This window comes from Hippoglossus stenolepis, chromosome 15, assembly GCF_022539355.2.
Source record: "Hippoglossus stenolepis isolate QCI-W04-F060 chromosome 15, HSTE1.2, whole genome shotgun sequence".
Classification (NCBI taxonomy): domain Eukaryota; kingdom Metazoa; phylum Chordata; class Actinopteri; order Pleuronectiformes; family Pleuronectidae; genus Hippoglossus; species Hippoglossus stenolepis.
In genome coordinates this window covers 21,288,018-21,306,857 of record NC_061497.1, presented here as the reverse complement: position 1 = coordinate 21,306,857, position 18,840 = coordinate 21,288,018, and the positions used below count along the sequence as shown (strand labels likewise).

Below are 18,840 nucleotides of genomic sequence, written 5' to 3'. Positions count from 1 at the left end.
GGAGGAAGGAAAAGAGATCGAACACTGATGTTATCTCATCCTCTGATTATAGCTAAATCTTTTCAGTAGTTTACGACTCAAATTCAAACATGAGGTTGAATCATTTTTCTCCATCACAGGATTATTTTATAACTTTAGATAGATCTATTTTGCTTAATGTTCTTCTCTCTAAAGATCAAAGTGGATTTATTGATGACACATGGGGTTAATATAGGAGTCTCAACTTTATTGACATCACCACCACAACTCCAGACGACTCTATCAGACACGATCAGGCCGTATCGTGCTTTAATTAAAATCCTCATTTCATTTCTGGTTATTAAGTTTTTCTCTGCAGCCTCTGCATTGACTTTCCTTGGTTCATTAATAGAAAGTAAAGGTTGCAGGTAGTAAACGTAGAGTCTGGTTGTATTTGATCTTCGGAATCTCCAACGGGCATCAGATGGTGTCACTTCCACACCTTGGAACTTCTGACTCTACAGTTTAGTCTGAACAAAGACATGAACCCTGGTGCAAACTTTCAGGTGTGAACACGTCCTGAGTCACATTGTTGAAGAGGTGTGTGTCATCTAACTGCTCATGTAGTTTATGTAAGTGTGTCATATTTATCCCTGTAAAAAGATGGTTGGCTTCGTTCCTTAATCAACCAATCAGGGCTCCTTGTTCTCCTCTGGCTCGCCACCAGCAGCCGGCTGGCGAGCGTATCTCCACTCTCTGAGTCTATAGCTGCTCATGGTCACTGTCAAAGCTCCCGTCTATTAAAAAGATGAGTACATTACAAGATCAATACGCATTGGCTTTGTATCAAAAGTCATACGTCAGGTGACCCACAGCGTTGACCTAGTCCTTTGGTGTTCCTTCCTCAAACTGTTCCTGCAGCTCCTCTATTCAGCCTCTGTCTGAAACACGCAGGAAGTATCAGATACTGAAGTGGTGCTTCAGGAACTTCAGTGTTTTCTGTGGGGGGGGGGGGGCTCCCATTACTGAGGGAATATATATTTAACACACTAGAGGAAAGAAAAACTGAAAAAAAGCTAAATATTTCTCCTTTGAATGAAAACAAAGGGAGTAAAACAGTTCAATACTTTAAAAGTGTCTCTTTCTTCAGGCCATTCCCCGACATTAGAGATTAGACGTGCAACACAACTTGTCACGGTGACGGTGACGCTCTTAATCGTTCTTGCTTTTCTCGTATTGATCTGCTTCTCCTGGTGACAACATGTTTTCATCTTCTTTAGTAGGAGATTGACCTTCGTACTGATGTGTGTTTTTCTTCCTCGTGTTTGCCTGCTGTTGTTAGCGATGTCCTTTTAACGGTGCATGTCTTCTCCTCTGTGTGCAGGTCCGGCTGCAGGGATTAACAGGTAATGTCCAGTTTGACCACTATGGCCGCAGGGTCAACTACACGATGGACGTGTTTGAACTGAAGAATAACGGACCCAGACGGGTAAGACATCACACCACACTGCCGCCATTTGAATAATTGTCCCAAGTGATGTAATACTGCATGTTTCAGGCCTCACACGTCTCTGCAGGGTCCCAGATATGTGCAGACGTGACGCATCTGGGACAACACAGAGCGCAGTGTGGCGTCTTCTATTATCATAACCAGGCCTCCAGTATCTCTGCTTCTGCTCTGACAGGATGGAAGTGTGAAGATGAAACTCAGGGAAAATGGGGGGGGGGAAGAACGAGGGAGAGAGAGGGAGAGCACTTGTGAGTGATGGCAGGGGGGTGAAATGAAATGGAGAGCAATCAAGGTGGAGGGAGGGGGTGGTGGGGGGGCCGAGGAAGCAGAGAGGGGTTCCCATCAATCAAAAGCTGCTTTGGCCCGTCTCCTGGTCCCAGCGAGGGTCCTGTCAGGACACGGTGTGTGTCTGTGTGTGTGTTTGGGTCACAGCCTCTCTCCACCATTTCCCATGTTCCTCAATCATCCCGATGCCCCGGCGCACGGGAGATATCAACCAATCACGGCCCCTCGTTCCCCTCTGGCTGGCCACCAGCAGCCGGCTGGCGAGCGTATCTCCACTCGCTCTGAGTTATAGCTGCTTATGGTCGCTGTCAAAGCTCCCGTCTATTATGAGATCAATATATTATGAGATCGATGGGTATTGGCTTTTTATCAAAAGTCCTAAATCAGCCGAGCATTGCTGTGAACCTCCTCTCAGCATTATTCCCTCAGAAGATTCATATTATGACCCCAACACATCATGTGTGTTAGTTCCAGTGAAGGACTTCTGGACAACAACAGTAACACGAAGTCGCCTGAGACAAAACGAAGCAGCACGACTTCGTGCACGAGGCCGTTTAAACTATAGACTATAAGTAATAACTCAAGGATCCCACTCAGTCTGTTTAAGTGGAATCACAGCTCTACGTCAGGATACTGGTGTTAAAAGCAAAACAGTTTTATTGGCTAGAACGACAAAAACAGGGGAGCAGTGTTTAAACATTAATGTTTATTCTTGGCCTTGGAAATAAGTCTTTGATTGTAAATGATTTTCAAATCCACAACCAGATCTAAGAAGTAGATTGAAGATCTGCACCTCTGTTGTGTAACATATAACTTGTATATTTTATTAGTACACACCATCGACGGTATATAAAAATGGTCGACGCATCTCCACTCTCTCCAGTTGTACAGAAATAAAGATAAAATATTCTGCATACGATTTCCACCATCTCGCGTTCTTGAGACTGTGCTGTAGTGAGCTTACACATGCAGGATGTTTACGATCTACCAGCCACCAGGGGGTGATCACGATGATTCGGCTTCACTGTTGGAGAGATTGTCGCGTCGTCCATCTTTATTTACAGTCCACATGAACACGCTGCCCGTCGTGGGACGGACGCTCACATCTCCCTTCTCCCTGCAGATCGGTTACTGGACTGATGCGGACAAGCTGGTGCTGATCCAGGATTCTCCGCTGCTTCCAAACGACACGTCTGGCATGGAGAACCGCACTGTCGTGGTTACCACCATCATGGTAAGAGACCGGCAAGCTCTCGCCAACACACACACACACACACACTGACACACACAGACACACACGTGCATGCACCCACTCATATTCTTTAGCTGTTTGAGATGCCAGGAGACTTTATTATCTGGTGCTGTTGCAGAACACACTGGACAGTTGAGGGCTATGCAGATTCAGGAGCCTGAGGGTTGGTACGGTGGTCGGCTGCACTGTTCTGCATCGCCACCTTCTCCCTGTTTAGTGCTTTTGTTTTGTTCCGAGGTTCTTTACAAGTATTCCAACACTTTTCTCTGGATTTCCAGCTCAACATTATCAGCAGCTGTTTCTCCTGAACCTCGTTTTCTTTGTTAATCTTTCTTGTTTGATGCTTTAACATTGATATAAAGACTTATTCTAGATTTACGTTAAACATTTTTAATTGTTTTCCACTTTCACAAACATCATTAGCAGGAACATTTCTAATGCTGGTTTGCAAGAGTGAATATTTCTGTTCCACACCCAGAATTCAGCAGTTTTACTACCTTGCAGTGTTATGACTTATCAAAGCTGAGAGATTGCACCTTTATCCCAGTAGAGTACATTCAGAGGAGAGAAGTGGAAATTTGTTTTTATTACTCCAATAGAAACATCAATAAAACATCATACAACTCCAGGACTATTTACCGTCACTTACATTTTCTTTTATTGTGCCAATAAACATCTAACGGCTCCGCAACCAGCTGCCGTTTTCTAAAGGCTTTTGAAACTCTTCCAGTTCCACGCAGCCACAGAACCAATCAAATCATTTTACACATGATAGAAGTGAACGGCCTCCTGCATGGCATGTGCATCTCCGGCCGCGGCAGCGACTCTGACATGGCCGACTTGCGTAGATCAGTTGTTGAGCGTACATGTGGCAGCTGAGTGGAGGAGGGGGAAGGAGGAGGTGGGAATGGAGAGTCCTCAGCTCAGCACAATCCCTCCCTCTTTTCAGCCCCTGATGAGGAACCCCATTTTAAGAAACTGAGCCCCAGTTGGACGCTAGCAGGATATGAAAAGCCCTTAAAAGGCAGAGTGACGGACACCGAGCCGAAATGAGGCCCCTAAAGACACTGGGCGAGAGGAGACACACACGGCGGCCATGTTAATGGACGCCCCTTGTTCAGAAACCCGAGCAAGACATGGAGCCACTCGAGAGGAAAATGAAATGCAAATTGAGGTCTTTTTTTCTAAACGATGGACGCCCAGTGAGGCTCAAATGGTTTTCTCCCAGCTCCTATAACAGCACAGTGTCATGAACAAGCTCCCACTGCACCTGTGTGTGTGTGTGTGCTGGATTCATACATCGTCATGCCCCCCTGTGTGTTTGTGTGGCCACTCACAGCTCCACCCTGGGTTTGAATGTTTTTTTTAATTTGTGCACAGATTTATGCCCCCTGAGATTAAAAGAAGGAAAAAGGAGGCATTACCAGGATGTGAATATACGTTGTGTCTAACTGAATTACTGTGAATCTGTCACTTTCTCCGACTACCTGCTCATGTACAGAACACTACGCACGCACAGGGCTTCCTGTAAGCCCTAAAACAGCTTAGACAGACTAATGCTCCCATAATCATGCCAGTTCATATCCATCACGCTTTTATGTAGCATGATATTATACTTACATTGTGACGGCCGCCTTTTCACGCCCGCTTTTTTACAGTGTGTTCGCCGTGTTCACGAGAGTTAATGAAGTGTGGAATCAAGCTTCATGTCTTTGTTCCATTCTTTCCATTTGATCTGGTTTAGTTTTGGTTTTATATTTTGAATATATGTCCGTCCTGTTGTCATCACCGCCCTTTCGATTGGTTTGTAGACAGGCGCTCGTTGGACGTTGCCGTGTTTTCCCTTCGTCTGTTGTGTTCACTAACTCTTTTGAATAAAGTGTATTGAAAACAATTAGTCCTTCCGTTTGAATGGAGAATGAATGACTGAGTGAACTGGTTCCTTGTCACTGTAATATCATCGCCACCAGCAAAATGAACGTCCCTTGTCCTTTAAACATTATCTCACAGATATAACTTTGCCGCCTTTACTCCTTCTTCTTCTTCTTCTATTGTTTGACTCCATGTTCTGTGTGCTTGAACTTTAAAGAAGCTTGTGCGGCTTTTTCGCACCAGAACAACAAAAGGAGCCGCGGCGATAACACTGTTATCGATTTCCTTTTATGTTTAAGTGAGCAAGAGATTTAACAACGGGAGATAAAACGAACAAGAGAAGTTTTAGGCACAGACAGAAAATCCAGGCCACAGCTGGGACCAGGACAATGTGTGTGTTCGGCCAAACGAGCCTCAGAAATCCTTTTATTTTTCCCCTGCACTGTTTAGTGTAGATTGATGCCAGACATTTAGTTTGTTGTACTTATTCTCGAGTTGAGCACAGAACCTACAGCTGAGACCCAAACCTGAACTTTCAGACCTGACCTGACTTCCTCTCCAAAGTGCTTAGGAAAACGCTTTCTCACAAATAAAAAAAAAAAGCTAATCTGACAACAGCATGAGGCCGTGGAACTGGGTCCAGCAGCACAAAAACCTCCACTATCCGATAAGCCATAGCCACTGTGTAACACTATTGCCTCTCAATATAATAAATAATCTGCTTTACTCGTTAGTGGATCAGCTTCGCCTTTTCCCCAAAATGGGCCAGATGGTAAAAATAAAACTTCTCTCCCATCTCAACTCGAGAGCAAACGCCAAACAAACACTTTCTAATCCAGAAACAGAAGTTTACAGAGGAACCCTCCGGAGGCTCTTTAGAAAGAAGGAACTGAGGAGGAAGGTTGTAGGATTTTATCTGTTGTCACAACGTGGTCGTAATGTTTCCACAAAGCTTTTCCCTTTCTGCAAATCACTGAGGATTTTGGGAAGTTTATGCAGAATTTAATTTATTACTGTATTTCACACGAGCTCTTTCTTTTTACCCGTTATCGTTTGTTTCCGGCAGCAGGAAAATGTCTGGAACATTTTCCTGCTGTATTCTCACATGAGCTCATTCGGACATTATCCGGACATGACAGGAACTGATCGGTTTGCGTTCTTACGTTCAGCCCCTCCGGAAAGTTTCAGTTCAGTGCACGTCTGTAATACACACATACAGAGAGAGACTTATTTTTAATTATATTTTGAAAAAACAACCCACTCTCGTGACCTGTGTCGTCTCTATGAGATATCTGCTTCATCACTGACAGCAGCAGTAGTTCCTGGAACCTGATGACTGAGATTCATCTCCAGGAAATCATCCCATAAGTTTGCAGTGGAAACAAAAAACCTGTGAGAGATACAACCACAAGTTTTGTTTTACATCAGGTTTCACGTCGAGTTGCTGCAGTAAAAACTGGCTTCACGCTTATGTCCAAACAACCATACCTTTTCTCCTTTAAATGAAAAAATTAAAGTGTTTTTATTCTCACTCTGCTGTGCGAAGTTGAAATGAGCTCATTCAGGCCTCCTCCTGTGTGTGAGTGGACCTCTGCTGCTTGTTGGCACAGAAAAGGGAGCTCGGCTGAAGATAACTGAACTCTGCATTTGTTAGAAAACCTGCTTCACTGGGCCGTTCGCATTATTCAGGTCCTTGTAAATGAAAAGATCTGCTGCTGGGTTTCATCTTGTATTTATCTGTCTCTGTTAGCAGATAACACATCTCTAGGATGTCTCTGGCTTCTTGCTGCCTGGAAGTTGATGCATCAACAGAAACACTCTCAAAGACAAAGTCTGACTGTCATTGTGGTGTCAGGACGAGGCTGAGAGCTGTGATGAAGTGTGTCTCTGCTTTAAACTCCCTCCACTGCACTTTAAACCTGGGACGGCCATTAATCTGCTGACAGGAAAGAAGCACAATACAAGGTCCTGTAGTTATGTCTTCGTTCCACCTTTGTCCAAGGTAATCTGGTGGAGGACGTGTTTGGCTTTTTTGGAAAGGGTCAACTTTAATATCCCAAATTCCTCCTGATGATGTCACTGCGACACACACGGCGTCATGCAAGTAGCTCTTCTATGGACGGATTCATTTGTTAACAAACCTTTTGTCTCACACGGACAAAATGCTCAGTAAGTCCGTTTTGGTGACTTATGTGCATATGTACAAATAGTTAACGCAGAGTTTAAATATGTCAGCACAATCAAATCATGTCTTTATTGTCTTTACTTTTATATTTTTATTGACTTGGGCGAATTATCCAACTTCCTTAGTTGTTACAGAAGTTCTTCTTTTTACTTTTGTGTGACATTTTTGTGAAGGAAAACTTCCTCAAAAACAAATGAATCGATGAAATGAACGATTTACAAAACCTGTCTGGAATCATTGTTGGAATGAGCGTAACAAAATAGAGTCCAAATTAATGTTTGAGGGGACGTGATTTTTTAAAAGATAAACGGTACAAATTGCAATAAAACAGGACAAACAAAACACAGCCTTAATTCTTTGTAGAGAAAACATGTTTTGTGTGATTTATGCAGCAGTAAATTAGTTTTTCTTTTACTTCTAAAAGTCCTATATTAAATTGTCATGTTTCTTGCTGCGAGGAGCAAACAGTGACGACTACAACTGTAAAGTTTGAGTTTGAGGCCGAGCTTGAGCAACGGGAACTTTCCCCTCAACCCCATTGTTAACCCAAAGCCCCTCGACAAGGACCTGATGTTCTCCTGCAGCAGCCAGTCGAGTGCACTTCAAATGAAAAAGAAAAGGGGACATTTGCAAATATACATTTTTTCTCTTTGTGCTTTGAATGTTTTCCCCCTTTCGACGGCGCGCGAGCCGTATTAAATCAAAGTCAGATAGAAATGTGTTTAGTGCCTCAAGTGGCTGCTGATGAATGAGATGAGAGATGTACTGAGAAGCACTAATGTGCGTTTGCATCATAAAAGGTTTTGTGCTCAAGTTATCGTACGATGTCGTGCCGTCGCTTTGCTGCTTGTTACCGCTCATATTCGAACAGAAGGGGCAACAGATTGTTTATCTTACATAATGCACACAACACTTTGCACAGGGCAGCCAGATGTGTGCGTCTGTGTGTGTATGTGAGTGTGTGTCCACCCATACGTATGGATCTGTGACATGCAGCCGGCCCTGCAGTGTGTGTGCGTGCCTATGTTAATGGCATGTTTAATTAGTCTCATTAGGCCGTGAGTGAGGCAGCGTGCTTGTGATTATTGACCAGCCTGTCAGGCTTTGCTGTGAAGATCTCTGAAGTGCCGCTCTCTTCTCGTGCCAGAAACATTGACTGAGTCCTTTATCTCTGCCACTTCTGCTGCTCCTCCGGCTGCCAGCGCCGTCACACGCCCCGCCGCCGTAAATCATATGGATTAAAAGCTGTTTTTCTGTTTGATATACGTCCAAAACAAACTCCAACATCAGCCTGGGAAAGTTTAAAATCGGACACAGGGTGAAAAACAAATTAAGTAATGCTGTATTTCACAGGTACGTCATCCCTGAATGATTCCCACTATAAATAGACGAGCAATAATTAGAGTGAATAACTCTGCCAAGACCCAAGAGTCCCCTCAAATTTGAGGCTGCACCAAATTTCACACAGTCATAGAAATCTAGTTTTCCTAAATATGTTTCATCAAGATCCACGAATTCATCTCTGGAAAGTCAGTGATGTTTTTGTGTGATCTTGCCGATGAACAAACATACAAACAGCCCAACAACCGAATGCACAGGGGTGAAAACATAACATCATCATTAATCATAGAGAATGTGAATTTCCTTTTATAAGATTGTCTTTACTTTCCCTGCAATTGGCACCAAATGATAAAGTTGTTCTTTCAAATTATTCCTCAGATTTTGTTCTGTAGAAAAATCGGTCAATTTAAATAAAGGTTAGTCGACGACTGTCGCTTTCGTTGCGTTATTTTGTGCTTTGTGTGTTTTTGATACGACGGGAAAGATTGAAACTCAAAGTCAAAAAGTCAAGGGGACGTATTCAGCTTTTTAAAATTAATATTTAGCTTTATTTCAGACCCACGTGGAAACAATAACACAGAAATACTATCATCACACTCAATTCCACAGGGATTAAAAGGTTTTCCTCAGTAATAAGCTTATCTCATTTTATTCTCTTATTAATTCAATCGTTGTGTATATTCTGTTAGAATTATAACAGCCGTGGTGACATATATGAATTCCAGGTAACAGATGTCTTATTTTGATATGAAACTGCTAAAGTGTGCCATCATTATGTCGTACAGCAACATTTTATTGTGCCGCAGGCTCAGCCGAGCATTTGCATTCTCTCCCTGCCGCAGAGTCTTTGGTTTACCTTGCTTTGGCCCCGGGCAAAGTCAAGCAAACATATCTCCAGAATAAATTGCTCCTGTTCTCAATATGCAATCGGCTGCGTTCCGTGACAAAAGTCATTTGTTTGGAAATGTGAGCGGGGGAAACAACACGAGGTTTACATTGGGATCACTCTCTGAGCAAAAGCAAATCTAATGATGTATAACGCCGCGCTGGTTACGGTGCAGAGTGATGCAGCCGTCCCTGGTGACTGCTCGAGTTGAGTCAGCCTCGTTTTTAGGTTTTTAAGTCATTCACTCTGACTGCAGCTCATTTCTCATTTCCCTTCAGCTTCACGTCTGCCTCCACCTCTGCTTCGTCATGCGTTTCCCTCCTCCTCCTCCTCCTCCCCCCCTCTGCCTCCCTGTGTATCGTTCATCCACATTAACTCTGGTGGTTTCTCTCTGGCTAAGATCCAGTCTGTGATGTGAACATGCAGCACTAGTGTCGTCAGGATTCCACATTAATCTTGTTTTGTTGTAAAATACAAAAATCATCTTTAGGAGATAAATGCATCTCCCAGCAGCTGTGATCCAGTCGGTTAAAAGATGTTAAATTTAAAGATACAGCACCTAGATATAAAGTTAGATTAAATATATACTTAACTATAAATAATATTACCCAACAGAGGAGTTTGTCTTTGCCTCTAATTCAAGCCTCTGACTGACTTCTCCATTGTAGCCGAGGCTGCTGGGTAATGTAGTATTTAGAGCCATGAATTGAAAGGAAAAATCTGATTCCTGTCATTTCTAACCTACATTTTTGAAACGTCTGTCGATCAGTGTTCAGGATTATTTATAAAATTTGAAGCTGATGTTCTAAACAGGGATTTATTGTTGAGGATGAAAGTTCAGGAACCATCATGAAACTCTGTAAATGACTTTTCACCTCACGTCACAGTTTGACAGCACAATGATCATGTTGAAAATGTTATTTATATTTGTTTCTGTGGAGTATTTTTGTGCAGCTTTTAATAATTATTCTTAATTATCTGTACAATTCCCAAATGTTTCATGTGTATCTCTGAAAGATAAAATGCATTTCCTGCCTAGTTATTTATCTTCTTCTGTTACATGTCTATGTTTCTGGGAACATTACTCCTGCTAAATGTTGAATAAATATTATAAAATCATGTTTTTATGTACATTACATCGCTCGCACGCATGCAGATTGAATACAAGCATTGCTCCACAGCGCTCCCGGTGGTCAAAAACCTCACAGACTACCTTTAATGTCTCCCCTGATTGGTAATGTTGAGCTGCAGTTCCTGTTTGTCGTTCTGTTGTGTGTTGCCGAGTCATTGTGCGAGTCCTGGTGTCCGTCTCTCCATCCGTCCGTCCGTCTGTCTGTCTGATGGTCTGGTTCACTGCTTATGATCCCTTGTGTAGGAGGGTCCCTATGTGATGCTCAAGAAGAACTGGGAGATGTACGAGGGCAACGACCAGTACGAGGGATACTGCGTGGACCTGGCCTCGGAGATCGCCAAGCACATCGGCATCAAGTACAAGATCTCCATCGTGCCGGACGGGAAGTACGGCGCCAGGGACCCAGAGACGAAGATCTGGAACGGAATGGTCGGGGAGCTGGTGTACGGGGTAAGAACTTCAGTGTTTATTCACTCATCACATTCAAACTTTATTTTTGTTATGGTATATATAGAAAATACTACAATACTGTGTTTAAATAAATGCATTAAATCCATAGAGTAACTTGGCCTATGAGAGAAAAACTTTTCTTTACCTTTTTTAAAGATTAAAATGTCCAGAAATTAGTGATAAAAGCCAAATTAGTTCATGTGCTCTGTGAGCAGAGAGTCCATAAAGGCAAGTACAATACATTAAATAGAAAAATTCATCACTCGTTATCTTTATGACCATGTACAAATCCCATTAAAGTCAGAATTATAGACTTTAATTTTAAAATGTAATTAATTAAACTAAATCACTGTTATTTCTCAAATAAAAGCCGGTAACTAATAATTCCAGGAATCTGTGGGTCTGTTTGTGTCTTTATCTTTATCTCATCGACTTCACACTTGACATGTGTGTGGTCAAGGGCCCAAGGAAGTGCAGCGTCAGATTCTGTGTGATTTGGACTCTAGATATATTCAAACAGACAGAATTAGATCAGGCATTACGATACTGGTACATACGAATTATGATTAAGTTTTAAATAGTGGCCAGTGCAACATTATATAAGTCTGGGTACAAAAATATAAACTTCCTGTATGTGTAGCTCACATTAAAGAATAGTGATCCTCTGAAGCATTAATTCCAACACTACAACAACACAGACGGTTTTATTAGCACGGCTCTACGGGGAAAAACAGGCTGAAAAATCCCAGCAACTATTGAATTGTTTGTCTTGAAGCTTCTGCTTCATGCATTTGTGATTCTGAGTCTGTGCCGCTCAGCGGGAGGAGCTGAGCTGCAGCACCAGCTCCCATTTAACCATCAACAGCAGATCTCAGGTCTGCAGGTTTTAACAGTGTGTGAAGAAACTCAACTTCCTGCTGATGTTTCAAATTAAAAAGCCAGGTTGGAACCAGCTCTTGTTATCCACCGTGAGGCTTTTAATGTGAAATATCTGTCCAGATGTAGGAAATTACAGTAAAATTATATAATTGTTGTACTTATGTAAATGCACGTAATACTGTACATGAATTAGAATTGTTCTAGACAACAGATAAACGTGGAGGAAATGCTGAGTTTGCATCAATCGCAAATAAAATCAGATTAGAAAAACATGACTTCTTATTAAATTAGGATCATGTGTAAATCCTGGTTCTCTCCCAGCTATAATAAATACATTCTCTGTCCTCTACCACTATTTGATCAGTTATGTTGAGTTATATATAGTTATAATATTACATAATGCTGAATATAAATATGTTCCATGTGATGTAACATGTAGAATGTTCCCTTTACAGGAGGTTTTTGCTGTGTCTGTACGAACAGCATTTCTCGATCCACAGAGTTTTAATGAATCTTCAGTTTGAACGTCGCTGCGTTGTTGTGTTGTTTGTTGTGTAGATAATTAAACCCATCGGAAATGAAACCGTAAACGGGCTAACCGTCTCTGGTGGTATCGATGCTAGCAGGAAGAAGGGAATTAGTGCAGCATTAGAGCAAAGCTTCTTCGTCGGGTTAAAGAGGAGAAGCGGAGGCGTGGAGCTTGTTAGAGAATCTCTGAGGTGATGGTTTGGTTTCGAGGTGAGGCGGCTCTCTCCTGCTGACCTTGCTGTGGAATCAAACAGGATTCAAGAATGTGGTTAGGATTGATTTTGGGGGATTTCAGGGTCGAAGACGGCAGCAGAGTGAAGAAAGGAGCATATTTGTGAAGTCAGACATAGAAAACCATGAAAGGTAAAAAGGTTTATGTCGAATAAAATCGGATTTTAGGTTCAGTAAATGTTCTCGGTCAGCAAATGGCTCCACATAGTACAACATATAGTTGTAGCTCGAGCAATAACTTTAAAATATACAGTTTTGCAGACAAAAATAAGTTTTTCTAGCTCTTTTTTTTGTGATCAGTGACATTTCTCTCAGCTGAGCTTCATTGGTAGCGCCTCAGAGGCTCAGTCCAGGGACGTGTCAGGACGGATCAAGTGGTACAGTGCACCTTTGGTGTAAAGACGGACCAGGTCGGTCAAACACACGTGAACCAAAAAAGCTGTTCGCTGCTACTTTTACCTATTTCACAAGCAGTGACAGCAGAAGCACTCAGTGACCCTGCAGATCCCCCCCCCCCACGCTGCAGGTCACACAGCTGGGGAAAGAATATATAAACAAGTAATAAAATAAAATAAAAAAGAATAAGAATAAGGATGAGATTTAGGGTAAACACCCGAGGAAGGACAAGAAGAGAGGGAATGAAAGAGGTTAGATTCAGTGGAAGGTCCTCACAGCGACAGATGTGTGCGAGTTGTGTGTGAAGATGAATACCGTGCATGAATGTGTCCAGTCGTGCACGATAGAGTTTGTGTTCGGGGCCAGTTTGGAGGCTGGAAGCTTTTTTCTTCAGCGTGCACGGGAACGTCTGAGGACATGGAAGCTGTCAGCACTTTCCCGTCCGCGGCTCCGCTCAGAGACCATTCATGTCTTCCTGGCTCTCCCTGAAAAGCCCCCGCGCCGCCACAAAAGCCCTGCCTCCCTTTAACCTGCCATGTATTTCAGCGCACACTAAATGCCCCGGAGCTGTCATCTTAGTGCATTTTGCTGAGGATGAAAGAACTTAAATCTCTTTCATTTTCTTTTCCCCCCTCGTCGCCCATTTTCTCCTTTTTCTGCCTCCTTAAGTGTCAGATGGTCGTAATGAAACTTTAAATTCTCGCCGTTATTAAGCCCTTTGCTCCCGCACCAGGCGAGCAAGGTCACACAAGTGTTGCTAAGTCACTAATCTGGTTTGTGGATTTCCAGAAAGCCAGTATGCATTTTCCTTTCCTTCCACAGCTGCAGAACCTCAGAGGTGGCTGCCTCACATTTTCCCCTTCCTGTGCTGTAAGCATATTTCTCCGACACATTATTTTTTTATCGTCCCTGCTGATTCCCTCGGAGTTCCAGCTAAGCCTCTCAGCATTAGAGAGGGTCCCACAATTTATTTTTCAATTTCTCTCTCTGTCTTAACTCGATCACTCTGAGATGAATTCGGCTTCAGAGATTTGTTCAGTCGAGGGAGAAATTCAGATAAAATGACACGAGCTGCGGAAGAAGAAACGGGGGTAATTGTTGTTGTTGTTGTGTTTTCTGGCGGCTGGCGAGCTGCTGGCCTTTGGGACGTCGTATCTGTGACTAAGTGATGTTTGATTGCTGCACAGCTCAGAGAGATGATCCATCATTTGCATTTGTTTATCTGTCATCATTTGGATTTGCTGTAGCTCTCGTCGTGAGGCTCATTCCGACGGCTAATCAAATTCCTCTTCTTCCAAACCCTTATCTGCAGAAAGCGGAAATCGCTGTGGCCCCTTTGACTATTACATTGGTCCGGGAGGAGGTGATCGATTTCTCCAAGCCCTTCATGTCGCTGGGCATTTCCATCATGATCAAGAAGCCCCAGAAATCCAAACCGGGGGTGTTCTCCTTCCTGGACCCGTTGGCCTACGAGATCTGGATGTGCATCGTGTTCGCCTATATCGGCGTGAGCGTGGTGCTCTTCCTGGTCAGCCGCTTCAGCCCGTACGAATGGCACACCGAGGAGCCCGAAGAGGGCACTGACGGTCCGCCAAGCGACCAGCCTCCCAACGAGTTCGGCATCTTCAACTCGCTCTGGTTCTCCCTGGGCGCCTTCATGCAGCAGGGCTGTGACATCTCCCCCAGGTAAGGCCACACGCTCCCTCAGCTGTCAGAGACGTTAGCCAGTGTCTCACTTTAGCTCCGTCCTCCTCGGGCTGGGGACACATCACACGACCTCCAGGACAGTTGTAATCACAATGTCACATCACGTCCGATTGGATCGTGGTCGTCTAGACGATCAGTGCAAACTTAAGTCCCTCGCCTGCCAATCCAGTTTAGAACTCCGTCACTGATTCAAGTTTTATCGACAAAAGAGACACCGGAGGAGTCTGGGCCCCGTCCTGTGACAGTGACAAGGAAAAAATTATAATTTTAAAACTTGACTTTGTTAAGTTGTCACTGCCCCAGATTCCGATAAGTTTAACGTGTGTGCATCTGTATGATACAAGATCTAAAGTAATCCTAAAGTTGTGTCGTGTGTCCTCAACTTGAGTCATATCTCACATTAAAGCTTCAGTTTTCATTATAAACTGTGAAGATACATGAGAAATCCTCTCATTCTTCACCATTGTGACTTTTATTGACAATAATGGGGATTGTTGTTGTTGCTGAATAAGATACATTTCCACTCAAATCATCTAATAACTATATATAACTTCATAAAGTACTTTAATAATGTAAGAACTTCATCTGTTAAGTTTTGGCATGACTTAAGATTTTGAATTATAGTGTTGTGTTGGTTCTATACGACTCTAAAGTTGAAAATATAAATGCTGTGTGTTTAAAGAAATAGTTCAACTTTTTAGGAAATATGCTTCATTGCAATCTTTCTGAGAATGAGATGAGAAGTTTGATGTGAATCTTTCCAGTGGTCTCAAAAAACACTTTAAACACCTTTAAAGCTCATTAATTAACAGAGTGAATCTCACTTATTTAATCTGTACATGGTCCGAAGAAAAAGAAAAAGAGGAGGAAAAATCAGAGGATCAGCAAAATCATTATGGATTCACCATTTGGGAAACATCTGAATAAAAATGTCATAACAATCCAACCGGTAGTTGTTGAGATATTTTAGTTTATGGGCTTTAGATTTGTTAGAAGGAGTTTTGTTGAATTGGCTCGTGTGACTTTCCCTTTGCTTCCTAGTCTTTATGCTAAGCTAAGCTAAACATCACACAGCAAAGACGTTAGATTGAGTTGTTCCATCTCACAAGAAAGCAAATAAGCATGTTTACAACACAAAGAAAGTTACTAGAAACTAGTAAACTAGTAAACTAGAGCCCGACTGACTTTTGGAGGCAGGTAAAATACTGATACATCTCCAAAATATACAAACCTTATGTGAAAGAAAAGTAATCATAGTTTGATCACTTAACCATAAACTTCACAATGAATAATTACAAGTAAAAAGAAAACCAAATATATCGAACTTGAATACATATTTTCTGCATTGATTATTCTGTAAAATAAAAGTTTTCATAGCAGCAAACATAAACGCAGATAAAAGTCTGTGTATCGGTCGGGCTCTATCAAAAACTACTTACTGTTTAGTTTCTCAGATGTTAACACTAGAGATATAAGTTTTCTTCCTGTGTCACTGATGATATATGTGTTAGTATAAGTAATATATATTTAAAGTATAAGTATATATATATAATAAACTACAGTATACTGCACATTCTGCTTTATATCGCTGCATGAGGACTGTGGTTTAAAACTTTCATATAAATACTTTAGTATCAGGGCAGTTTGTCTCGTGTGTTGCACCACAGTGTCTGCTGCTCGTGTTGTGTGTACATCTGTACCTCACACCTGTTGTGTGTATACGTGGTGTGTGTTTGTCTGTGAGAGAGAGAGGAAGAGGAAGTGTGTGTTTCTGCGAGTATTGATTTCTTTTGTCTCTCTCTCCCTGTTCTCCGGCCATATTGTAATTCACAGCCTCACCCTCAATCACTGTGTTGTCTGCTTGTTAGGGAATTAGCTCGTCTCCGTGTCTGACAGTCGCCGCTTCGCACTCGTACGCCTCGCGTCTTGTGCGTTTGAGCCCCAGTTACATCAGCGTCTGCGGCTCTGTGAACGCACCGTCTGCTCCACATTAGAAAACCCGTGTGATTCATTAAGTACGCACTTAAAAAAAGGTGTCGTCCTGTCACTTCCACATTGTCTGTGACTTCTCTTCCCTTTTGTCCAAATTACGAAACCCAAACCAAGCGTCCCCTGGGGCTTCGGCCCAGTGGACTCCAGTAAACGTACTTGGTGGAAGGGCGGAGAAACTGCGGCTTCTGTGTTGCTGTGTTTTCCCTCCAGCCTGTAAGTGCTGGTCGTTTTTGTTCCCGCAACCAAAGATCAGGCTTCCTGTCCGTCATCGCTCAACGACGCTCCCTCTGCTGTGGTCGAACCTATAGAGTGTTAAAGCCTGTAATGGCGTCTCGGTGTCTTTAAAGCCGCTCTCAGCTGTTTGAAAGGCTTTGTCGAGCTTTAACTTCCCGCAGATGGATTGTTTGGGTTATTTTAAGCGACTGTTCAACTGCCTCCTATAGTTATTTTAAGTCTGTTATATAACTCGTCTTTTGTCTGCTTTAAGCCCGTATGGATGTAGTAGTGAAATAGAGTTGGTTAAGATTTTTAGAAGATGAAAAAAACACGGACCTGTATCTTTCAGCTTCCCCCCCCCATCAACAGAGGAGAAACACAGAAGATGGAGGATCCCGAGGCACATTAGAGCGCCTGGGAAATTATAGCCCGGCCTCACGTAAGCAACCTATAGAGGCGACTACAGTGGCCCTGTGACTGTGATTAAGGACACTCATTCAAGGAGTACACTCGCTTTGTTCACATGTGTGCAGACCACCCCCCCACCCGCCGCCATCACCATCCCCGCCTGTGTACCGCAGATAAGGACTTCAGAGCCGCACAACAATGTCGGCATCAGAGTGAAAAGTCCACATTTCAACCGTCTCTGTCTGCGCCTGTGGTCCCAGCTGCATCCCACCTGTCACCGCTAATCCCATGGGCCTCTCCCGATCCATCAGCACCGAGCCCCGGAGCTCAAGGAGGCGCATCCACTCCAGTTTAGCCTGACAGGGCAACATGCAAATCCTCCCCCCCGCACACAGGGGGGGATTAGACGGCGTGGAGGGGGTGACAGGGGCAGAGGTGAACGGGACGAGTTTGTGCTCGCTCATGCGAGGGTTACAGTCGGGAGGCGGCCGGACACTGAGATGTCAGGCGACGTACAACTTAAACTCTTAAACTTTAGATCCTCCACATGTTCCTACGCCGCAAATAGATCACCTACGAACTTCACGAGCTGAGAAAACAATTGTCACTTGAAATCATAGACTGTAAATAAAGATGGACGACGTGTTGCCACTTCCTCCCACTGTACTACAGGTGGCGCCCTCCTGCGCTTTTGACCAAATTGGAAGCCAGGGTTTGATCAGTAGAGATCGTGGAGCGGAGCGGAAGCATCAAGGTCTCGTAGTATTAGACGAGACATTATTCACATGTGGAGGAGACGGGATATTCTTTGTTTGTAGCCTCACTCTGTCTGCAACCAAGAACCAAATACCTCCTGTTTACACCGACACGTGAATGTCCAGTGTACATGAGCGGTCATGTGATTCCAGGTGTTACGGGAGTAAAACCGCTTCAGAGCCAAAGTGCTCATGTGGACAGAGATCGTTTTATTTTGAAAATCCGTATGGATCTTGCCTAAACTACATTTTGTATCCACCCAGCATCCTGATCTCACTTCTTTTTCTTTAAACTGCACTAAATCAATATTTGAAGTTGTGTCCATCCTCTGAGACAAATGTAATTCTCCCACTTTTCATGTAGACCTATTTTTTTTTCGCTCATGACACAGCACTGACTGAGAATTTGAAATACCACTGAACGTCTTACTCTCCTCTCTCTCTCTCTCTCTCTCGCTCAATAAGGGTTAATACCTCCCTCTGCTTCCTCGAGGCAGCCCATAATAATTAATTCAGTGATTAATAACCCGGTCTCCCATGGTAATGTCTCCGTGGAAACAGGGGGCGCATAAATGAAACGGTGACATGATCGTCTTTCTTAATTGACTACAAAACCCACATGAATGGGGGTGAAGTTATTCTAGCGTTTCCTCCCGAGGCCCCCGGACGCCACATCACCAGTCAGAGGACGTCGATACGAATATCACGACCACGCGTTGTCAGGTGAAGTCGCTCAAGGCTGCACCAGGTGTTTCCAGTCGCTTCCGTCTCGTTGCTTCCGATGGATTATCATCGTCTCCATCCGCTGAGTCACAGCCGCCACGTCTCCGGCGAGCTAATGAGAGCGCCACGATTGG

The 18,840-nt window shown here is 43.4% G+C and overlaps 1 protein-coding gene across 3 annotated transcripts in view; it reads left to right on the top strand.

The window, feature by feature from the left end:
- gria4b (glutamate receptor, ionotropic, AMPA 4b) overlaps positions 1 to 18,840 on the top strand; it is a 101,208-nt gene that overhangs the window by 64,959 nt on the left and 17,409 nt on the right. For 2 of the 3 annotated variants that reach the window (XM_035179266.2, XM_035179263.2), the window contains exons 8-11: positions 1,343 to 1,447; positions 2,877 to 2,987; positions 10,665 to 10,871; positions 14,218 to 14,591. In XM_035179266.2, coding sequence (XP_035035157.1) covers positions 1,343 to 1,447; positions 2,877 to 2,987; positions 10,665 to 10,871; positions 14,218 to 14,591 — 797 coding nt within the window. Of the gene's footprint in view, positions 1 to 1,342; positions 1,448 to 2,876; positions 2,988 to 3,954; positions 4,634 to 10,664; positions 10,872 to 14,217; positions 14,592 to 18,840 lie in introns of those variants that run through there. The other variant, XM_035179265.2, reaches the window with a different exon arrangement.